This window comes from Silurus aristotelis (genome assembly GCF_946808225.1).
Source record: "Silurus aristotelis genome assembly, chromosome: 15".
Lineage (NCBI taxonomy): Eukaryota > Metazoa > Chordata > Actinopteri > Siluriformes > Siluridae > Silurus > Silurus aristotelis.
In genome coordinates this window covers 17,181,894-17,206,003 of record NC_139588.1, presented here as the reverse complement: position 1 = coordinate 17,206,003, position 24,110 = coordinate 17,181,894, and the positions used below count along the sequence as shown (strand labels likewise).

At 37.1% G+C, this 24,110-nt stretch overlaps 1 protein-coding gene across 1 annotated transcript in view; it reads left to right on the top strand.

Annotated features, from left to right (window-relative positions):
- Positions 1 to 24,110, top strand: part of fut8b (fucosyltransferase 8b (alpha (1,6) fucosyltransferase)) — a 69,860-nt gene that overhangs the window by 26,578 nt on the left and 19,172 nt on the right. Inside the window, exons 3-5 of the mRNA XM_083562294.1 lie at positions 2,560 to 2,725; positions 9,462 to 9,576; positions 19,978 to 20,215. Coding sequence (XP_083418420.1) covers positions 2,560 to 2,725; positions 9,462 to 9,576; positions 19,978 to 20,215 — 519 coding nt within the window. The remainder of the gene's footprint in view (positions 1 to 2,559; positions 2,726 to 9,461; positions 9,577 to 19,977; positions 20,216 to 24,110) is intronic.

Below are 24,110 nucleotides of genomic sequence, written 5' to 3'. Positions count from 1 at the left end.
AGGTGAAGGAAATTCCTGATTCTTTATGTTCAAGCCCATGGCACTGAGAGAGGTGACCTGCCTCACAGTCTCGCAGCCTTTATGTCTCCTTGAGCTTGTACTGTTTTTAGAACTTGGCATTAAATCGAAGACCATCTCATCCAGGTCTTCTAACAGGATAACATTAGTTTTTGTATTTTTTCCTAATGGTACACGAGTCATTTTGTTTAGGTTTTAAAGTAGTTATTACAAGTAGGTGCACAAATGTTGTCATTATCAGTAGAGTGGAGGAGAAGGTCAATGGAGCTCTTGAATTTCAATTTTTCTGTAATTAAAAGGAACTGAGGAACTCGACCTCACTGCTTCTGAAGCTAGTTTTTACAGCTGACTATTATTTGTTGCACTGTACAAGATGATGGCAATAAAATTTTACCCGAATTCTGTAACGGGCAATAAAGTTCCTCAAGCGATTAACCTGCTATTTAAGAAAATGACAAAAATTCTGCTTATGTAGGCAATTCCGGCTCATGCAGTCAATGGGCTCACATTTTTCAGAGTGAGTATCGTATTTGCACATTGCAAAATAGTATGCCAGACTTGTTCTGGTGGATTTCTAAAGAAAATTATAGCATTGCAGCTGTCACAGTTTGGGATTTTTAATGGAAAAAAAATTACACTTCCAGAATACCAAAGGATTGATTAAAGATGATTTTTGGCTGCGATACCAAAATCAAGCTACAACCAATGCTAAAGTTGGCTTTAGTCCAACTTGTTAGCTAATTGAAGTGATTCAGCAAACACCAGTCTAGTTATGTTGACAGAAATAGTTCATTTGCAAACCATGGTATCTTCAGGCGGGTTTTTAGCTTTTCAAAACAACTCTGAAGACCACTGTTCTCTTCATCTCAGTCTCCTCTGTGTCCCAAGCCTATTTTGTATCGATCATGTCTTAAGCCGGGTTTTACGCTGTGCGATTCCAGCAGTCTTTTATCATTATTGCTTTTCACCCTGTACGAGAAGATCCCCAGAATTCTATAACTGACTGCAATAACGTGTGCTCTTCAAGTCAGACTAAATGATAGAGATAGCCTTTACCTTCTGCTATACTGAATGGACAGCAACACAGCAGGTTTGTTAGCTACTGCCAAATTCAAGTTTATTCGAATGTAATATATGTTTTTTGCATTTGATCATAAATTATCATGATTGTAGCTGTCATGTGATTGTCATGTGTTTTTTTTTTATTTTTTATTGTAATCAAATGCCATACTCCTATTGGTTAAATTTAGATCAGCGATTATACTTTTCCGCAAATTTTCCTAATCTGCGTTTTTTTTTTTTTGGGTCACACCTACACACCCTCCGCCAGTGAGCATAGATCTCAACTTAGATCATGATCATTGATTATCCTTTATGATTATCCTTTATGCTGTATGTGCTTTTTTTCATTTGAGTAAAAGTACAGAAGTATTTGCCTTCAAGTGTATTTCAGTATCCAAGTACTATGAGTAATTATGGCTATAATGACTTATTATCATTATCACAAGACTCTTTGCTTAATCAACTCAGTTAATGGAAAAAGACTCTAATAGATCTTTAATAGATCTCACCCCAAATCTATTGATAGAATGATACAGTATTAATGAGGTAAACACTGATATCTAATAAATTATCATTGTGAATTCAGCGTGCACAGATGATAACGCACAGTAACAGGTTGTACAATTTCATTTTTTGCTATACAATAGAACTGAAGCCGAGGTTTAAGAATATTGTTGTTTTTTTTTTAGTTTGTTTTTGTTGGTTTTCTTTCTCCCCAAAGCATCTAGATTATAAAATCATGTTTGAACAGTGCATTTTCAGTTTTCTTTATAGTTGCATGGGTTACATTATATCTCTCAGGTGTTAATTGCAGTGTCTTTAAATCAGACTGGCACCCTATCCAGAATTATTTTTGCCTTAAACACAGTGTTCCCAGAATAGGCTCTGGATCTAGTATGACCCTGATTGGGATCAAATGATTACTTCATTGAAGTCAGATTAGTCCAGCGATATCAACATTTTAATCTGTAATACAGTAAGAGCATTAAAAAAAAGTAAAGAACATTATATTAAAACCCCAAAACACCACATGCCTGTCTTGCAATCTTGCCCCCAACCACTGTCCTCAGGTAAACCAGTAAATGAGCAAAGCGGTGAAGGGTGAACAGATGTCATAAGCAGAGTATGATGACGCTGGAGAAAGAGCAGCACTGTGGGCCTGCCAGGGTTCAGATAAAAGGCTGCTCAATGACATACAGTGTCTTCAAAGAATGTGGTCACCGTGAAGCGAATGATTATTAAGAAACATATTTTATCAATTCAGCTGTGCATGGATGATAACCCGTAGCAACAGATACCTAACTCCACGTTTCCAGACTAATTGACGGCATTAAGAACACGTGTGCAATCACAGCACGAACTAAGCGAATCAGGGAAAGACGTTAGACCTCAGAAGGAACAGCGTTTTAATGCGGAGTGTGAAATTAATATTAATTACTCCTCTCTATCTCTGTCGCTTACCCCCACTCCCTCGTGCAGTAGGCCCGGGCCGTGTGCAAGAGGAGTACAGAAGAACGGTGGAGAGAGGTGTGCGGGAGTTTTGGTATTTTCTGCGCAGCGAGGTGAAGAAGCTGAACCACGTAGATCCAGCTGCACTGCAGAAGCACACAGATAAACTGCTGCATGATCTTGGCCACCAACAGAGGTTTTACACAACAACATGAACACTAATGCAAACAAACACACACACACGCACACACAATTCAAAATTACAATTTGTCACTACATTTAAACTTAGCATACATTTCTAAACTCTAATATCTTTGTTTTTGCTACATAAAAACAAACTATAATATGATATTATGACATGATATTAATGTGTGCACAAGTGAATGTTGGCTATTCAGTGCGATTGTAATGTTTGTTGCTTCATAGTAGCACTGAGAGCTAGCTATCAAAAAAATAAAAAACAGTCACAAATATCTTAGTTGTACCAGCTAACATTAGCTTATGACATAATGTCATCAAGTTTTTTGATCTTTTTTTTTTTAAGAGATAAAGCCCTCCGCAAAACACAATGCAATGCACACTACTTTGAGACAATGTTCATTGTGAAAAGTTCACTCTCACTCTCTCTCTCTATCTCTCTCTATTTATTTATATATACAGTATATATACAGTATATATATATATATATATATATATATATATATATATATATATATATATATACACACACACATACGTGGCCATTGTATATTACTCCAGCAGGGAGCAGCCAGGGAGGTACTGGTGGGAAATTGGCAGTTTTATTATGCAGAATATTTATTCATGCTGAATATTGCTCTTTATTCATGCTCCTTAAATTAATGCATAACCGAAACCTAAAAATGGCCTAATTTGCAGGATTAACAAGCTTAAAAAGCATTTTATTTTTCTTTCTTTGTCTGGGTAAGAAACTAGTCATTTTCGCGTGATATCTACACAGCAAAAGTCTTCTCATGATCACGACTTTTCAAAATTTTTCTGTGGACTCAGCGTTAAAACATGGTTTTATTGTTCTGGAGGCAGCAAAAGCTAAGCTCAATCCCATAGCGCCATGGATGAGTAAACTCAGTTTTAATTTGATTTGAGACTCACTGAAGCTGAAACAGCCAGTGATAGTCAGGATAGTCAATAGTCAGTGATTGACAACTTCCACAGTGTCTTGACATCCCACCTTTAAAAAAAAATACATCATAGCAATGTCAACTGGAATTTAATCACGATTTCCAAATATCTAACAATAAACAAGTGCTGATCACTTTAATATACAAGATAAAGTCCATCTGTACAGAGGGCAGTTGTTACATTTATGATGGCAAATAGGCCAAAGTGCATGCAACAGCAGTCCATTTCAGAAGGCATGAGACAGTAAGAAAAAAAAAAGAAAGAAAGAAAGAAAGAAAGAAAGAAAGAAAGAAAGAAAGTAGGAAAGAAAGAAAGAAAGAAAGAAAGAAAGAAAACCTTTCAGTGAACGGCTCAACAATCAGAAGGCTGTGATAGTCATGATCATGCCCACCCACTGTAGGCTATTAATAGTTGCCTAAATGAATAGTTTGATTACAACAGTAGTGTTGGTCTGTAGGACGAAAATGAAGATAAAAATAAAATGATAGAAATGATAAACACATTTTCTGCACACTGAATTTGTGTTATATACGTATTTTCTAATATTTCTTTTCTAATCAGAGTGCTAAATAAAACCAGATTCATCAAAAATACCTAAAATCTTATGTTAAAATAGAATAATAAAATAGAAACACCAAATTTGTGACTTTTCCAGCAAAGAGAGACATGTGAATATTTGGTGTGCTTGCACCACCAACCCCCCGATCTTCCTGTGTCTTTCTCCCATGTGATAATTTATTGATTAATAGGAAATAGTGCACTAATTGCTTCCTATTAGAGCTCTAATCAGTTCTTAAAACTGGCTGGGCAATCCCACAATCCTTTGCTATCTTAGCACTGCACATTCTGCATAATCAATAGATAAAAAAGAGATAGGCATTAAACACTTTTTAACATAGTGTCCTCCATGGTAAAGATTGTGCACATAATGTACTTAAAAAAATGCATTAAAGAAAATGCAGAGCAACACACAGTTTCTATTAGTAGGAATTCTTAAAAGGATGCACCCAAACTTTAACAAACTGAACAATAGGAGGGAGCAGAGGTGGAAATGAATTAAACCGTGAAAACACATTAGAAATAATTTTACAACACATTAGCCTTTGCTAAGAGAAGTTTATTAATAGGTACAACATATGGCTTATAGACATTTTGAAAAGCATGATGTACAAAGTCTCAAGAAAATGTAACAGACTTGCTTCAGTGCTACAGAATATTGTGCTATTCAAATTATAATACTGTTGTGTTTGGACTCGAGCAGCTGCAACACTTAATTAACATAATTAACAATAATTATCTATGTGCATGTGAAATAACGATATTTATCCTTTTTTTGTTGTTTTTTTAACAGTAGTTGTTTTTGATTCCATATGAAGCCCATATTAACATATCATATTTAAACTTACAAATTCTTCATAATGATCCTTTTTTACCATATATATAATATATAACAAATATAGAGTTTAAATTAAAGCTTTCTAATGCAATAATATACTACCTATAATTCATTAATAATTGTAATGCTATGTTCAGTCCTGCAAAGCCACATGACCTGCAAACAAAATATAAAGCAACTGTGATACTTATGAACAATCATGGAAGCATTGATTTAAAAAAAAATAAACATTGAGAGACATATTTGACATCCAAAGTACTCCAATAATTTTTTAATTCTTTGCTTTAAGTAATATCATTATTATTTGCCTTAATTGAGTATTATTAAGGTTACATTTCTGTATTTAACTTAATTGTTTTATCAAAAAAAAAAATAAAGGTTTTGATTATGTTCCATTTAACATTCAAACAGTTTAGTTTAAGAATCCCATGAATGTTTTTTAAATAAATGAGACAAAACCCAGCTGCGCGACTTATGTTCAACCTGCAAAGTTCTCCCACACAACCCCACTGCTGCACTCTCTCCAATGGCTTCCAGTAGCTTCATGCATCAGATTCAAAACATTGATGCTTGCCTACAAGGCTAAAAATGATCCAGCACCCTCTTACCTCAAATACCTCATCACACCTCGCACTGCACCACGCTGCCTGAAATCTTCTAGCACTACTTGACTGGTCTCACCTTCTCTAAGGGTAAGAGGTAAGTATACATCAAGGCTTCTCTCTGTTCTGCCACCGAGGTGGTGAAATGAACTTCCCCTAGCTGTCAGAACAGCGTCACTGGCTATCTTCAAGCGTAGGGGTGACGACTTACCTCTACCTAAAGCACTTAAACAAGCACTTTTCCTGGTTTGCTTTGTTTTTGTCTAAAATAAAAATCTTAAGTTTGTAATCAAGTGAAGCAGTGTTGATTTATTCTTTGATAGAGATTTAAAGCACTTTTGTAAGTGGCTGTGGATAAGAGTGTCTGCTACATGCCGTGAATGTAAGAATCACATGTATTGTTTATAGTGAGTACTTATAAGGATCTATATGCACTTAGATTTTTGTGCTATATATACATTTATACAACTACGAACAAAACTTTAACTATGAAACTAAGCCTTTTTACTGTTTAGTCGGTTCATCAGTGTGAAAGATTATCAACCTTTTCTTGCTACATAATATTGCTAACATTAAAAGTACCTGTACAAACTTGAGTATGGATAAGGCACAAGACACACAATCTAGAACTTATTGGTAAATGCCCATGGCCCTACCTCAGTAAAATGTTGCATTATCCTGGAGTAAGCAAAAAGACATAAAATAAATTCCATCTTATTAGAAAAGGCATGTAGAGGTCAGCTTCACTAATTTGTTAACATTAAATAGATTATTATTGACTACTAGAAGCGAAGAGCTAGCGTAAGCACCAAATCACAAGATAATGGTATATATATTTTATTTCTGATTAAAACAACAAATTGTGTAGAATTAGATATGCATGTGGCTAGCAAACATTTACAGATTGTTTTTAGGCAGAAATAGTGTAATAAAAATTACAATTTTAAAATGTCTTTAATCTGGTAAAAACATTTACCACTGTGTGAAGTTAGCATTACATTTATAATTTTTTTTTATACTTATAATACTTATTATTTGGGTTATTTTGAAATTCCACTTTCTGTCTAGATCCTCTCGAGGCTGCAGCTATGGAAATGGTTTTCGGAACACATTCTGCTTCAAATCTAAGAAGGCAAATCATAATTAGGTTGTAAGCCCCCAGCAGGTGGCCATATTGGCTTTTTACCTGAGAGCAGATGGAGCAGTAATTCAGCATGCAGGTGAACTAATCCATGATGAGGTGTGTTAAGTGCGGTTTAGACACTGCTGGAATCACAAAATAAAAACACTCACAGGACACCGATCTGATTTCTCGCTACTATTCTCAGTAGCACTGGCAGTAGATTAGTGAAAAAGAGTGGGAGAGAGCGAGAAACAGAAAAAGACATAGATAAAAGCGGTGTATTCATATGAGTGTACTGTATGAGTGGGTGAATTCACGCTTATTGGCTTAACTGGAAATCTCAGCTGTAGTGAAGAGAATCAACATGAGGATTTAGATCAACACAGATAGGTGATTAAAATTAAAGGCGGAAAAAAAAAATCACAGTTCTGCTGCGGAATTTGCTGGAATGGTTTGGGTTCACTTGTCCTTTTAGTGGGAATTGTCACTGCAAATGAAAATCATGCCAAAAGTACACTATGACCTTCCCGAACCCAACTTAACACTAGGGTGAATTTTGTTGTGAGATGTTACAGAGATCTCTCCACCACCACCATCAAAACACCATCCTTACACTGAAGTTGCATAGATGTGTAGAACCTATTACAGTGCATATAGGAGCTTTTCTGGTTGCTTGTCATGGCCCATATTGGGTTTTATTTTGATTTTTCACCAAAATGTAAATTTTTATTCAAAAGATGGCACCCCTCGACCGAATCACATATTGTGCTATTTGATAAATGTATTTGTAATTATTTTTTTTTAAATACAGTTTTATTGAAAAAAAAAAATGTTAACGCACAGTTGCTTTATATTTGAATTAAAAGATAATAAAAATAGTAATTGTGGCATGTGCAGAATTTTGGAAAACCTTGCAGTTGTAAAGAACTTAAATAACTAATTACGCTGTAATTACGCTCTTAAGGATTCCAGATGGAATTTTTCACTGTACAAAATGTCATTAGGAAATGGCAGTTAAGGAGAAGTGTGGAAGTCAAAGCAAGACCCCAAAAACTGTTTAGATAAAACTGCATGTATGTTAAGGAGACAGGCAAAGCAAAAGCCCCATCTGACATTATAAGAAGGCTAAGTTGACACCTGAGTGGTGGTTCTATTGTGCTTCATTGATTCCAGACATGCGGGTGCATCTGATGAAAGAGTCAGAACGAAACTTTACCTGTGAACCTTTTGTGCTCTATGTAAAACAATATCTGGATATGACAGAGCTAATTTGGAAAGTTGCCAAAGTAAAAGTGTTACTCTTTGCCTTGGTTTACTCTTTGTGGACCACATGCTAGCATTGGATGAAATAAAATCCCAATGTTCAGCATGAGGGCTCTACTGTTCATAAAGCCCTCACAGATGAGTGGAGGTTATTATAACAGCAAATGAGGACTAAATATAGAATGGGATGTTATGTTATGTTATGTTATGTTATGTTACCAAACTTATAGTCAGGTGTCCACGAACCTTTGTCCATATAGTGTTTATGCAAAAGGAAGACCTAGTAAAGTTTAAAAAGCTTTGCCTACAACGACCAGGCCTAACATTGTGAGCATCGATCCAGCATAACATTAGGACCATGTGCCTAATATTGTGTTGGTCCCCCTTTTGCTGTCAGGACAGTTCTGACCTGTCGAACATTAGCTTTATTAACTTCTTCATTAATTTTAGCTACAACAACTTGGCTATTGGATCGGACCACAGGAGCCAGCCTTCGCTCCCCATGTGCATCAATGAGCATTTGGCCACCCATTTAATTGTCACCAGTTTAAACTCTTTACGCTTGCCCATTTTTCCTGCTTTTAACACATTAACTATGAGGAAAAAAGTTCACTTGCTACCTAATAATATCCCACCCACTAACAGGTGCCATGATGAAGAGATAATCAGTGTAATTCATTAACGGGTCATGATGGTATAATGTAATAATGGTATGCTTGATCGGTGTCATAATTATTTTTTTTTACTTTTTACATTGTATATAATTTTTTTTTAATAATACAGTGTAGAATTTGGTTTTGTTTGTTTTTGCTAATTTTTCAATCTAAAAGTCAACAAAATGCTACCTAGCATTTTACATAGTAAGAGACACACATGCACACAAAATGAAATAGACACTGTAAATATTTTACATGCCTATACAGGTTATGGCCGGCTACTGTTTTTAGCTTTGCAAGATTTGCTTCTGAATTTTGAATTGTAATTTTTTTCTTAGAAAATGTTCTGGATCACTGGACATGAAAGGATAGAGCACACTGTGCAGAATGGAAGCGTTAACCAGCAAAAGAGGCAACATCTGCTTGTAAAATCAGAGATGTCCAGAGGGTGAAGGAAGAAAAAAACCAAATCAAATCAAATCACAGAGTAACACCTGTAAAGCATGAAAGTAGCCCAGCTGCCCATGCACAATGACTGCCAACCAGTGTTAGCAAAGGTTTTTATTATGTTACCAAAGATCTCTTATAAGTACAAAAAATCAACATTGGGATTCAGCTAAAGCTTAAAATCTACCTTTGTCCATTTTTTATTTGTGTATGTGGTTAATTTCTGTGGACCCTCAACAATAAGCTATAGATTAATTATAGTAACTTTATGTTATACTATGCAGGTCCATCCTGACAGATCTGCACTTCTTGGGTCAAGCTGATGGAGCAGGTGATTGGAGGGAAAAGGAAGCAAAGGATCTTACCAATCTGGTGCAGAACAGGATCTCCTTCCTGCAGGTACCTCCCAAATCCAAGTGCATGCTGGGTAATTGGTTCTGTATTGCAAGGAAATAATGAATGTTATACTTTAATACATAAAAATAATAATACACTGTATACTTGGTGTGAAGGGTGAAGAAAAAAACCAGTTGTTGTTGTTAGCAATTAATGGTACAGACAGTGTGTGTGGTGTGTGTGTGTGTGTGTGTGTGTGTGTGTGTGTGTGTGTGTGTGTGTGTGTGTGTGTGTGTGTGTGTGTGTGTGTGTGTGTGTGTGTGGCACTAGAGTCAGCAGTGTTAATCATAGCTGTAGGCAGTGCTTAGGGGCTGCCACCTTTCTCTTACTCTCTCTCTCTCAATACTTCCTTCTCTCTCAATCATTACATATTCATCTTTCATCTCATCTAGTGTGTCTCTCTATTTCCAGTTGTGTAGAGTGTTATCTGTGCCTCTCAGAGTGGCTTCTACTCCTCCTCCCCCCAACCTTTCTCTCTCTATCATAACTAATTCATCTCTCGCTTTTCCAACTTGTCTCTCTATTTTTTTTGCATAAAGTAGAATTTTATGTATTTCAATGTCTCTCTCTTTGCTCGTTTCCTTATCTTCCCTCTAGTCTTCCTTATTTTTCTTTATTTATTTGCTCATTAAATGATTGATGGATTGGGATACTGACAGAGATAAATATAGTGTTAAATCAGCGCTATTGAAAAGTACTTTACAAATTTAATAAGCTAGACAAACAGGAAATGAACTAAAAACATATTCTAGGGTTATGATCATCTTTCACAATAATGGTGTTCAAAAGGAAAGTGACACAGAAACATAAGATCAGTCAACAATTATACAAGATTTATTAGAATGTCATGTAGTACTCATGATAGCGGAAGCGGATGCAAGTGCTGGCAATACAAAACTACAGGTAGTGTCAAAAATGTGGAACAGGCAAAGGTCGGGCAATTGGCAAACAAAACTATGAGGGCAAAACAAAAACAAGAAACGTAATGAGATCGAGAAAGAGGAGAAACGAAAAACATGAAACAAAACTGTTTGGTATACAAGAGTGACAGACTGAGCACAATACTTGTGTATGCAACACGGAAACACAAGGACCATTGATAAAACAGGGTGGAGACATTACATGAATGAAAACACAAACATATGTGGCACATGATAACGTAAAGGAGAATGTGGAAATCCATAGCACTGCTGGCATGCACTGTTTAAAAATCCCTGGCACTAAACTTAATATATAATGCCTAATGGAGTTAGTCCACATAGCTAGCTAATGTTGGTGAAATGTGGTTAGTATTGAGTACTGCTAAAATTACTAACTTGTAGTAAACATGATAGCATATGTGATATGTAATAAAGTAAAAAAACTTACACACAAAACGGGTCACTATTGCATATGCGGTGGTATCGGAAAGTTTTGAGACTAACTCTGTTTACAAGAAAGTACTTTATTTATCTACGTTTAAACATTATGACTTTCAAAGTAGTCCCTTTGCACAGCAATACAGCGCTCCCAGCATTCCCACTTTCGGAATGTGTCCTGGAAGTATTCTTTTAAAAGCATGCCAAGCATCTTCTGCAATTTGCGCTGGACCTCCGCAATGGTGTCGAAACAGCGACCTTTCCCATATGGAAATCTCATACATGGCCATATATGAACATATATTGTATATATAGAATGATACTTAATATATGTGAAGATATATGAACATATTAGAAGTTCTATTAGTTGCTTGAGACATATATAATAAAGTATATGTACAAACGTGGAAAACGTTTTTTAACTTACTTTCTAATGTTTCTATACATATTTAACTATTATTGCTCCAAATTACTTTTCCGAAACCAACCTGATCAAATTACATACACTATACCTGATATGCTGGCGAAAGGTGCCAATGTAGATGCTGCGCATGTGCCTTACAGTCGCAAAAAAACAAAAAACAAGTCGGAGGAATACTTCCTGCAATACATCCTGCAATACATCCTGCAATACTTCCTGCAATACTTCCTGCAATACTCTGCAACAATGAAGATGCGGATGAAAAAATTTGGAGATTTTACAAGGTAAGATATTTTCTATATTTCTAAATGATTTACACTTTTGATTTATGAAAAAAATAAATAATTATGATTTAATTGGTCTTGATTTAGTAAATATCTTAGTTTTGCTGTGACTGCAGTTATGGGTGAATTAACTATTTCCCGCCCTCTATAAAAATGTATATATATATATATATATATATATATATATATATATATATATATATATATATATATATATATATATATATATATATATATAGTAACTTTTATCATGTACTTTCGACTGACTACATCTTGTTTTACCGATGACGTGTTTGTGGTTTTGTAAACAGTTTTGTCATCCCAAAGTACATTTTCTTTTGCTAATATAAAACTCTCAAACAAAAGTGAATGTTCACCAAATGTTAACTTTTATCAGATTTCTCATGTTAGCAAATATTTGTAACTTGTACGGTCAGTGCGGTAAGATGTACGGTCAGCTTTATGTAGGTTAAAGCAAACTACGTGTTTTTGATTTGTTGTCCCAACGTTCATTTTACATTGGTAGAAATTGCCTTTACAAATACGCTAAAACACTGCACAAACACATAAATTATCTACGTTTAAAGGTTTGATTTCATTTTAAAACAAATTGTGTACATGAAGTGTAACATGCATTTCTGATGCTGAGTTGTAATTTTATTACAAAATCTAACTATTATCCATTTTTACTATTTCAGAGACCTTATCGGTGTTACATCATCATTTTTAACTCCGGTTTGGGACAGTCACTAAATTACGGTATGTTTTTTTTTTTTTTTTTTTTTTTTTTTTTTGCTTTTTTTAAATTAAACTACTTTACTCGTATAATTTCTTTGTAAAAGCGTTGATGTCACTTGTTTTCTCCCGTTTTGACTTTTAGATATATGAGTTTTGGAAGTGATATTATTTCAACATTTTGACTCCAGTTTGGGAAAATCACTCAAATACAGTGTTTCAGAAGAAAGTGCAAATTGATAACGGTACCATGCAATCACATCATAATGTTACTTTGAAAATGTGAAACTAATGTTTAATGTTGCAATGTTACAGCTATGGTACATTATGTTTAATGTTATTTTTGGATTCTTGTTGATCCCTGGTACTTTTTGGCAAACAGGTTTTATACAATTGCTGTGATTTAAGTTCTTCATTATGTCCTGCTGCTTGCTTTTTTGACTCTGGTAGCAATTGTAAACCAACAATAAATGTTTAAAAATTAAACATGTTTTGACCATTTATTTAATATAAAAAAATTAATAAACATACCTATATTCTGAGTGTGTGTGTGTGTGTGTGTGTGTGTGTGTGTGTGTGTGTGTGTGTGTGTGTGTGTGTGTGTGTGTGTGTGTGTATTAGAAATACAAGGATAGATATTCTTTACCCACATAAGAGCATGTATTCTATATGCATACAGTGGGGAAAATAAATATTTGATCCCCTGCTGATTTTGTGAGTTTACCCATTTACAAAGAAATGAACAGTCGCAAATTTTTATGGTAGGTTTTTTTTTTTAACAGAGAGAGAAAAAAAATTATAAGTAAATAAGTAAATAAAAACATTATAGAAAGGTTATACATTAATTTATATTTGATTAAGTTAAATAAGTATTTGATCCTGTACCAAATTAGCAAGAATTCTGACTCCCACACACCCAAATAAGTCCTGTCTCTTTAATAAAATAACTCATAATATCAACTCGCTATGTGTATAAAAGACACCCGTCACAGAATCAACCTTTTCTGGATTTTTTATATTCTTTCTCTCTGTTAAAATAAACCTATGATTAATGTTCTAGACTGTTTATTTCTTTGTAAGAAGGTACATTTACAAAATCAGCAGGGGATCAGATAATTATTTTCTCCACTGTATGTGTGTCATACGAATTTGGCAAATAGGGTGGGTGCAGAAGTGAGATCAAGCAGATTGTTCTCTGACGATCATCATGCACAAGTTGCCGAGAAGTTTAGACATTTTAGGGGTTTTAGCTCGTTGAAGGTCTTCCTGATCTCTTGTCGTCTTGCTCCTTGAACAACTCGTTGCAGAATCACCGTATGCCAAATGTATCTCATGTCAAATGTCTCTGTGGCAGATTTGCCCAGTTTCACACAGAATTTTATGTTTGCTCTTTGTTCTAACTTACTGTCATTGATAAAATTACAGACGTGGTAAAACACGTGGTCAGAATAGCACCATTTAGCACCGTTAGTTTTGAAACCTTTTGATACCACCTTGTTTACAGTATTTGGTGTGGTTACGATAAATGGTATAATAAAGTAAAAAAAATAATAATAAAAATTATTTTTTTCAAAAAAGGTAATTAATAGGATCAAGTCCCTTTTATTGTTTTCATTGTTTTTATCTCCTGGACAAAAAAAAAAGATGTCTCTGCATTTGATAGTGAACATGCTAGCAGACACAGAGCAGCAGTAGCAATGAAACATGTTTACAACAGTGATGGATTATACTATAAAAGGGTTTTGTAGCCCTGTCGATTGCATGGATATTCTGTATAGAGGTTGCTGCAGTACAATCTGGGGGGTCCAATAAGATGGAGTTAATGCATTTTTATCTGCCCAATACGTCGCACAATACCGGTCGATTGCAAAGGTGGTGTGGGAAGATCGCATGACATTAAAAAACAGATATTTATTTATGGATTTTTAAAGTAGGTCGATAATATTGGTCATTTTATAAGTACTTAAGTACTTCTCCATCAACATTCTTAAAGCAAATAAGGCATCTGTGGTGCTCTTCCTTGGCATGAAACCATACTGTTGCTCACAGATGGTCACCTCTTCTCTCAGCCTGGCTTCCACTACTCTTTACCATAACTTCATGGTGTGACTGATCAACTTAATTCCCCTGTAGTTACTGCAAGACTGCACATCTCCTTTATGCTTAAAGATCGGTACCAGCACACTTCTTCTCCATTCTTCAGGCATCTTCTTACCTTCCAAAATCCTGTTAAACAATCTGGTCAAAAACTCCACTGCCATCTCTCCTAAACATCTCCACGCTTCTACCAGTATGTCATCTGGTCCAACCAACTTTCCACTCTTCATCCTTTTAATCGCTGCTCTCACTTCCTCCTTACTAATCCTATCCACTTCCTGCTTCACCAGCTCCACATCATCCAACCTTCCCTCTCTCTGATTTTCCTCATTCATCAGCTGCTCAAAATACTCCCTCCACCTTCTCAACACACTCTCCTCACTAGTCAACACATTTCCCTCTCCATCCTTTACTGCTCTAACTTGCAGTACATCCTTCCCAGCTCGGTCCCTCTGCCTGGCCAATCTGTACAAATCCTTTTCTCCTTCCTTAGTGTCCAACCTCTCATACAGCTCCTCATATGCCTTTTCCTTGGCTTTCACCACATCCCTCTTAACCGGCTGCCGCATCTCCTTGTACTCCTGCCTACTTTTCTCATCACTCTGTCTATCCCACTTCTGTTTTGCCAACCTCTTTCTCCTTATGCTCTCCTGCACTTCCTCATTCCACCACCCGACTCCTTGTCTTGCTTTCTATTTCCAGATGTTACACCAAGTACTTTTCTAGCTGCCTCCCTCATCACTCCTGCAGTAGTTGCCCAATCATCCAACACCTCCTTAACACCACTGAGCCTCTGTCTGACCTCTTCCCTGAACCTCACACTATACTCTTCCTCCCTCAGTTTCCACCATCTTATTCTTCTTTTAGTCCTCACTCTCCTCCTCTTCTTCTTCACCTCCAAAACCATCCTACAGACCACCATCCGATGCTGTCTAGCTACACTGTCCCCTGCCAACACCTTACAGTCTCCAATCTCCTTTAGGTTGCATCTCCTGCATAGCACATAGTCCACCTGTGTGCACCTTCCTCCACTCTTAAACGTCACCCTATGATCCTCCTTCTTCTTAAAATAAGTGTTCACCACTGCCATTTCCATCCTTTTAGCAAAATCCACCACCATCTGCCCTTCCACATTCCTCTCCTTAAAACCATACCTACCCATCACCTCCTCATCACCTCTGTTCCCTTCACCTACATGCCCATTAAAGTCTGCCCCAATCACCAATCGTTCTTTCCTAGGTACACCATCTACCACTTCATCTAATTCACTCCAGAATATTTCCTTCTCCTCCATCTCACAGCCAACTTGTGGAGCATAGGCACTGATGACATTTATCATCATCCCTTCAACTTCCACCTTCACGATCATCACCCTATCAGAAACTCTCTTCACCTCCACTACACTCTAACTGTACTCTTACTTCAGAATCACCCCTACACCATTTCTCTTTTCATCTACACCATGATAAAACAGTTTAAATCCACCTCCAATGTTCCTGGCCTTACTCCCTTTCCACTTGGTCTCCTGAACACACAGCATACAGTGAGGAAAATAAGTATTTGAACACCCTGCTATTTTGCAAGTTCTCCCACTTAAAAATCATGAAGGGGTCTGAAATTGTCATCGTAGGTGCATGTCCACTGTGAAAGACATAATCTAAAAAAAAAAAAATCCAGAAATCACAATATATGATTTTGAAACTATTTATTTGTATGTGACAGCTGCAAATAAGTATTTGAACACCTGTCTATCAGCTAGAATTCTGACCCTCAAAGACCTGTTAGTCTGCCTTTAAAATGTCCACCTCCACTACATTTATTATCCTAAATTAGATGCACCTGTTTGAGGTCGTTAGCTGCATAAAGACACCTGTCCACCCCATACAATCAGTAAGAATCCAACTACTAACATGGCCAAGACCAAAGAGCTGTCCAAAGACACTAGAGACAAAATTGTACACCTCCACAAGGCTGGAAAGGGCTACGGGGAAATTGACAAGCAGCTTGGTGAAAAAAGGTCCACTGTTGGAGCAATCATTAGAATATAGAAGAAGCTAAACATGACTCAATCTCCCTCGGACTGGGGCTCCATGCAAGATCTCACCTCGTAGGGTCTCAATGATCCTAAGGAAGGTGAGAAAATAGCCCAGAACTACCCGGGAGGAGCTGGTCAATGACCTGAAAAGAGCTGGGACCACCGTTTCCAAGGTTACTGTTGGTAATACACTAAGACGTCATGGTTTGAAATCATGCATGTCACGGAAGGTTCCCCTGCTAAAACCAGCACATGTCCAGGCACGTCTTAAGTTTGCCAATGACCATTTGGATGATCCAGAGGAGTTATGGGAGAAAGTCATGTGGTCAGATGAGACCAAAATAGAACTTTTGGGTCATAATTCCACTAAACGTGTTTGGAGGAAGAAGAATGATGAGTACCATCCCAAGAACACCATCCCTACTGTGAAGCATGGGGGTGGTAGCATCATGCTTTGGGGGTGTTTTTCTGCACATGGGACAGGGCGACTGCACTGTATTAAGGAGATGATGACCGGGGCCATGTATTGCGAGATTTTGGGGAACAACCTCCTTCCCTCAGTTAGAGCATTGAAGATGGGTCGAGGCTGGGTCTTGCAACATGACAATGACCTGAAGCACAAAGCCAGGATAACCAAGGATAGGCTCTGTATAGAAGCATATCAAGGTTCTGGCATGGCCTAGCCAGTCTCCAGACTTAAACCCAATAGAGAATCTTTGGAGGTAGCTCAAACTCCGTGTTTCTCAGCGACAGGCCATAAACCTGACTGATCTAGAGAAGATCTGTGTGGAGGAGTTGGCCAAAATCCCTCCTGCAGTGTGTGCAAACCTGGTGAAAAACTACAGGAAACGTTTGACCTCTGTAATTGCAAACAAAGGCTACTGTACCAAATATTAACATTGACTTTCTCAGGTGTTCAAATACTTATTTGCAGCTGTATCATACAAATAAATTGGTACAAATCATACATTGTGATTTCTGGATTTTTTTTTTTTTAGATTATGTCTCTCACAGTGGACATGCACCTACGATGACAATTTCAGACCCCTCTATGATTTCTAAGTGGGAGAACTTGCAAAATAGCAGGGTGTTCAAATACTTATTTTCCTCACTCTATCTACCTTTCTCCTCTCCATCATATAAGCTACCTATCTCCCTTTAACCGTCATAGTACCAACATTTAAAGTACCAACCCGAACCTCCACTCTCCTACACTGCTCCTTTCCCTGCCGTCTCTGTAGATGTCTTCCTCCTCTCCTTCCCCTCCTTCGGCCAACAGTAGCCCAATTTCCACCGGTACCCTGTCGGCTAACGATACCTGTGGCGGTCGTTGTTAACCCGGGCCTCGACCGATCCGGTATAAAATTCTCATTTGTCATCCGCATATTTGATTTGGCACATTTGGCCCTTCCTAACGCAACCCTCCCCATTTACCCGGGCTTGGGACCGGCACTAAGAGTGCACTGGCTTGTGCATCCATAATGGCTGGGTTGACTTCTTACTAATAAATAAGCTTTGTAAATTTCTTCAGAGGAGAATATCAAAGACAGTGAGAAAGTTTAGATAGATAGTAGTTTGGCTAGTTTGCCAACCCCCATCTGTCTTTTTGTAGTTAGTAGACCAAGGAAAGTGTGTCCAAGTGCATGTGTGAAGAGTGACTAAATAAGCATGCAGTTGGGGTTATATGAGGTTTCTTGAAGAGAAGAGCAAGGCTTAAATACAAACACACATTGATTTTTCACACAGTTGGCTAACATAAGTTGACATGACAGACGTTCTGTGAGGATTTTGATCTTTACTGATAACTTGAACAAAACTAATTAAATTAATATTTTTTCATTAGTAATGTTAATTGCCTATCTAACTTCAACTAGTTTAAAAGTTCTAAAAACTTTACTGTCAAGGCTAGCCAGATAGCTAACATAATTTAGCTGATAAGATTTATATTCCTCTATGTTCATCATATTACTGCAAACTAATAACTAGTATAAGCTGGAGTGACAGGATGCCTGAACATGGTTGTCATATTTACATGTTGATAACTAACATGATATTCCTGACAAAATTTGATTCATGAAATTCGGCAGCAATTTATAGCTGACTAGTTAAGTGTAAACAGCCTTGCTTAAGGGTCCAGCAGTGGCAGTTTGGTGGTGCTGGGATTTGAACTTATGATGTTCTGTTTCAAAAACCAATGCATTAACCATTGCGCTATAACCTACCACCTACAGTAAAAGCTCGGGACTCGTCTTTAATTCATTCTGGAACTTAAATATGCTGAAAGTGACGAGTAGGGAAGTACATTGTAGCATTTTTAACCACTTTAGGACCCGTGATTTAGGCTTAAAATGCACAGAAAGCACAAAAGAGAATGCTATGGCACTGTTTACGAGCTAACGTGAGTATCTTTATGCATCTGTTTTACCGTGAGGTGCTCACGAGTTTGTTTGTTTTTTCGGGAGAGTCAGTGTCGAATTCTGAGTATGAGGCAAGTGCTGAAATATTTTTCAGTTGTCATAATGTGATGAGTAGCGAATTTAACGAGTACCAAGGTATTGCTGTAATTACTTACAAACAGTTGACTGGTGTGTTTTTAAGTACATATATGGACACAAAGTAGGACAGCAAGAGCCATCTGTGATCTGGTCTGTGTGTCAGTCTGGCTAAGAAGTGGTAGCTTAGTGGTTAGTGTATTAGACTCTGGCTTGGAAGGCCCCAAGTTCAAATCCTATCTTAACCAAACTAGGCCCTTAAGCAAAGCTGTTAACCCTTAACTGTTCAGCTGTAAGTTGCTCTTAATAAGGGTGTCTGCCAAATGAGGTAAATGCCTGTCTGTGATTAGCTATTTGAGAATTGGCCTGAAAGCATTGAGAGGAATATGTTTGGGTTGATACACACCATAGAATGTATTTGAAACCCCTGTTTTATGTTAAATATGTATCAATGGCACTTTATTATCTTTTGTGTATATAGTGAATATTCTGTGTTAGCACAACTTTCAACTAGCATAAACAATAAACACACAAACTACTGTTTGTTTATGTTCATTACTGATCAATCTTTTTTGGATTTTATTCAACTGTGTAATAATGTTAAATTAATCCTTAAATAAGCAATTAACCCCCTCTTTATTTTAAGCAGTTAAACATTATTCAGATCACACTGTTTTCTCCTTTTAGCTCCCTCCTCCTCACTGCTAGTCTCTTTCTCTCTGTTTTATCGTGTCATACAGCGTTTTATGTTTATTTACATGGATTTATATGGATTGCTGTTTAAGTGCGATCGATTTTTTTTTGTAGTTCATTTAACTTCTTACTCTCTCCTTCTTTCTCTTACATTTAGTTTATTTTTTTTTTCTATTGCTGTTTAATTACTCATCAGTTCAATTTGCACATGGATTCCTTGTCATCTATTTCAAATCCCTGTTTTCCCTAATGAATAATTAAACCTCTTTTCTGTCTCTTGCCTCTTCAGAATCCTCCGGACTGCAGTAAGGCACGCAAGTTGGTGTGTAACATTAATAAGGGCTGTGGTTATGGCTGCCAGCTGCACCATGTGGTTTACTGCTTCATGATTGCATACGGCACCGAGCGCACACTCGTGCTCGAGTCCCACAGCTGGCGCTATGCCCCTAATGGGTGGGAGACGGTGTTCAGGCCTCTGAGCAATACCTGCACCGAGCGCACAGGAGCATCCACCGGGCACTGGACAGGTGAGCAAGGGGGCAGGGCTAAAAGGCAAACAGAACACAAAGTTATCATTTCCTTATACGCTAGTTTATTCATTCATTCACAGTAACAGTTTCAGTCTGGTCAGAGATTATTTCTGTAAAAGCTTAATGATAATTAAAAGGAATCTTAAGTTGATTTTCATGAATAAATATGAGGTGAGCAGGAAAAGTGGCGAAAGGAAAAATAAAGAAGATTTTCAATATGGAAAAGAAGATAAAAATAAATAAATACAATGAGAAAAACCTGATAGTAAAAATCCCCAATGGCACTGACAATACGAGAGCCTTCAGCGATGAAAAGTAAAGTGGATAATATAAAGATAAAAGCAGTGAAAGAACAAAAAAATAAAAGACCATCTGCTATATTTAGTTTATTCTCCACAAGACCCTGGACAGGGAGGCAGGGACCTGAGAAGAAAAGAAAGGAGTGGTAACCCTCTGGCTTCAAAATATACTGTTTTTTTGGCCTCTTGTGATTGAGCTATGTAGGTCATTTTTTTGAAGTCACCCACATTGCCTGAGACATATACAGTAGAGGGGGCATGCAGCAAAGACCTAACTTTTGGTTTAGCTGTAAGCTCTGAGTCTTATTATGATTTCTGTACAGTCATGGATTCGGTTTGGTTGGTTTGTCTTGTTGTTTGCTTTCCATTCAACTCTTTACAGTGTGAAATTCAGCCCTGTCAGGATTAGGGCTGTGGACGATGTTTCCCATCAGCCTCTGCTCCCTGAGATGTCTTGGTCACATGTATCAATAAGCATTTGTATTTATGTCTCATCTTTTACCCTACAGTTTGTCTCCTCCTTTTCCTCCTCATCCTTGTTGTTCTTTTTTCCCCACCATCGTCATTGTTTTCTTTCTTCTCTTCTCCCTCTTCTCTGCATCTTTCTTCTGCTCCTTCTTCTTCTCTGTCTTCCTCTTCTCCTCATCATTTTTGTAGTTATTCTTTTCCTCCTCATCCTTCTTGCTCTTCTCTTCCTCCTCCTCATCCTTCTTGTTTTCTTTGTTCTTTTCCCCATTCTTCTTGTTTTTCTTCTTCTCCTCCTCATTCTTCTTCTCCTGTGTTCTTGTTCTCCTTCTTCACTGTCTCTTGGCTTCTTGCTTATGATTTTATATTTAGGTTATAATTTTCTGTTCAGCATTTGTTGGCACCTGTATTTTTTTTTTTGGTTTTGTTTGTATGTTATTTCATGTTTGCACTGTTTACTACAAAAATACAAGTAACACAATCCAACACATATTAATATTATTATTATACAGTATAATACAGTACCCCGTATACAGTTTGGTTACAGTGCCTATAAATGTGAGCTTTCTACACAGCCACAGCAGATAAACCTGTAGCCACATCAGTGATTCACTTGTATGTAGGGTGAGGAATTCAGAAAGAATGTGTGTCAAAGTCGTACCGCGCTGTTTACGTTTAAATACTCTCAGCATTCTTGCCTCTGCCTGGAATTTTTCCTGTCATACACATGCACTTTCCTTTTCACCTTGTTATGAATGAGTCTTTCTCTGTAATACATGGCATATCTTTATAATGAAGTACCAATCCTATATCATGCAATATTTCATAAGCACACACACACATACACACACACAAGATTGACTCAATGACACTTTCATTATGGGCAGACAAGAGAGAGAGAGAGAGAGAGAGAGAGAGAGAGAGAGAGAGAGAGAGAGAGAGAAACACACTTCCATCATCATTCACTCTCCTTCCGTATTTACAGTAAGCACTGATTTATTCACTCAGGTCTAAAGACACATTGAACATGTATCTCACTTTGTGTCTTAATGAACAAGACTGCTGGAAGAATCACTTATCTGAAAGACTTCACCTGGTGAATAAAAGTCTCTCTCTCTCTCTCTCTCTCTCTCTCTCTCTCTCTCTCTCTCTCTCTCTCTCTCTCTCTCTCTCTCTCACTCTCTTTCTCCCATGGGCTGTCAGTACATTATTTCTTATATAACCCTTATGTAAGTACAACAGGAAGAGATCACTGTACTCCTAAATATTTGATGCTGTATTCACAGGAAGTTCTACACAAGCTCACCCCCTCATTCATAAAAACTGCTGCATAAGTGTGTTTCATTAGCTTGTGACTGACACCCGGAAAAAAGCGGCTTTTAAAGACCTAAACACCCAGAATCGTGCTTTTATTCTATTGCAATTACTAGCTGTCCTGTTAGCTGGAGCTCATTTAGAAAGCCCTGCAAGAATTTTAACCAGGTCAGAGCCAATCTATCCTATCTTTCAGGTTCTCTCACAGGCTTTAGGAAGCTGCAAACCGTCACTGCTTGTTTCTAAAGCACTAAAGCTTTTTTATTTAGAGTGGCATCTTAAATCTGCAGACGAAGAAGAAAAAATACATTTAAATCTAAGTCCAGTTAAAAAAAAGTTTTAACTTATGGACTTCTGTTTGGCAACTTACACCAAATAGTTCAGTTATTTCTCTGTTTGTTTTAATTATTTATTTAAATTGTGTGGGTTTTTTTATTTAATGAATGTGTGCGGGGTGCTTGATGTTGTTCTCTCAATGCTTGTTTATTATTGGTCTGTTTTTTAGTAATCAGACCCCGAATACTTTATTGATCGCATAGGAAAATTGTTTGTCGTTGTTTGTAATTGTTTGTAATGTCTTAGTTTTACTTGTGTTTGTTCAAGTATTGATTTGTGCGTGTGCTTTTTCGTCTTCTCTAAATAGATTTAGAATGCAAACTGATGCTTCCTTTACACCAGGGAAACCCTGTAAAAACTGCATGTGAAACGCGACACAAAAATAATTCCTGTTCAAGTTGTCTGTTCATAATGCAATAGAAAACAAAACAGACAAATGCAGGAAGTAGGTTGTATTCTGGTTGTAGTGTGTAGGTAAAAACAAGTCCAAAAATGTATTAATAAATTGTAAAATGGTGGCAGGTGACTAGCTAGTCGGTTTTCTTTTTTTTTTTTTCGAGATGAACTACTTTTATGAAAGAAATTGCTGTGCTATTGCTTTAGTTTTAAACATTGTTTAAGGAAAAGCAGCTGTGTTGCTTCAGTATGGTGTGTATTGCAGGTGTAATCTCATTTCTTCTCTTAGGTGTTGACTATTTCAGTCTCTCTCTCTCTCTCTCTCTCTCTCTCTCTCTCTCTCTCTCTCTCTCTCTCTCTCTCTCTCTCTCTCTCTCTCTCTCTCTCTCTTTCTCTCTTTCTCTCTCTCTCTCTCCTGTATATTAAATAACCGTTTTAATCAGTATCAAGCAGCTTCTTTGCTCCTAGCCAAGAGAAAGGGAGAGAGAGAAGATTTGATTACATGTGATTGGTTGACTGCAGAAGATAAAAATCCCACAGAGGCTTATTATATAGATAAACAAAATCTGATCCTGTACACATGCATACATTCAGCAATATAGCTGTTTTATTCTGGCAAAAAGATTTTTTTGTTGAAATAAGCTCTTATTTGTCACAGTAAAAGTGTACATTTTACACATAAAAGTCGCAAACGTAAATTCCTGTTTTATCAGTTTAGCTGCGATTTATCATTTTAGCCTCAAGTTCAAATATTTTCTATACATCATTTCTGCACATGCATCCATTCATCTTCATTAGCTGCTTCACCCTGGTCAGTGTCGCCGAGTCTAGTGCAGGAACGCTGGGTGCATTGCAGGGCATTACACACACACACACACACACACACACACACACACACACACACACACACACACACACACATGCTTAATAACAATTAGAGATGTCAGTCCACTTACTGGCAAGCTTTATAGGAGGTGGAAGGAAACTGAAACACTGGGGAAACCCTATCTGAAACTTGACACAAACAATAACCGAGCTCAGGATTGAACTCTTAAAATATTTAACCGAATCCTACATACTGT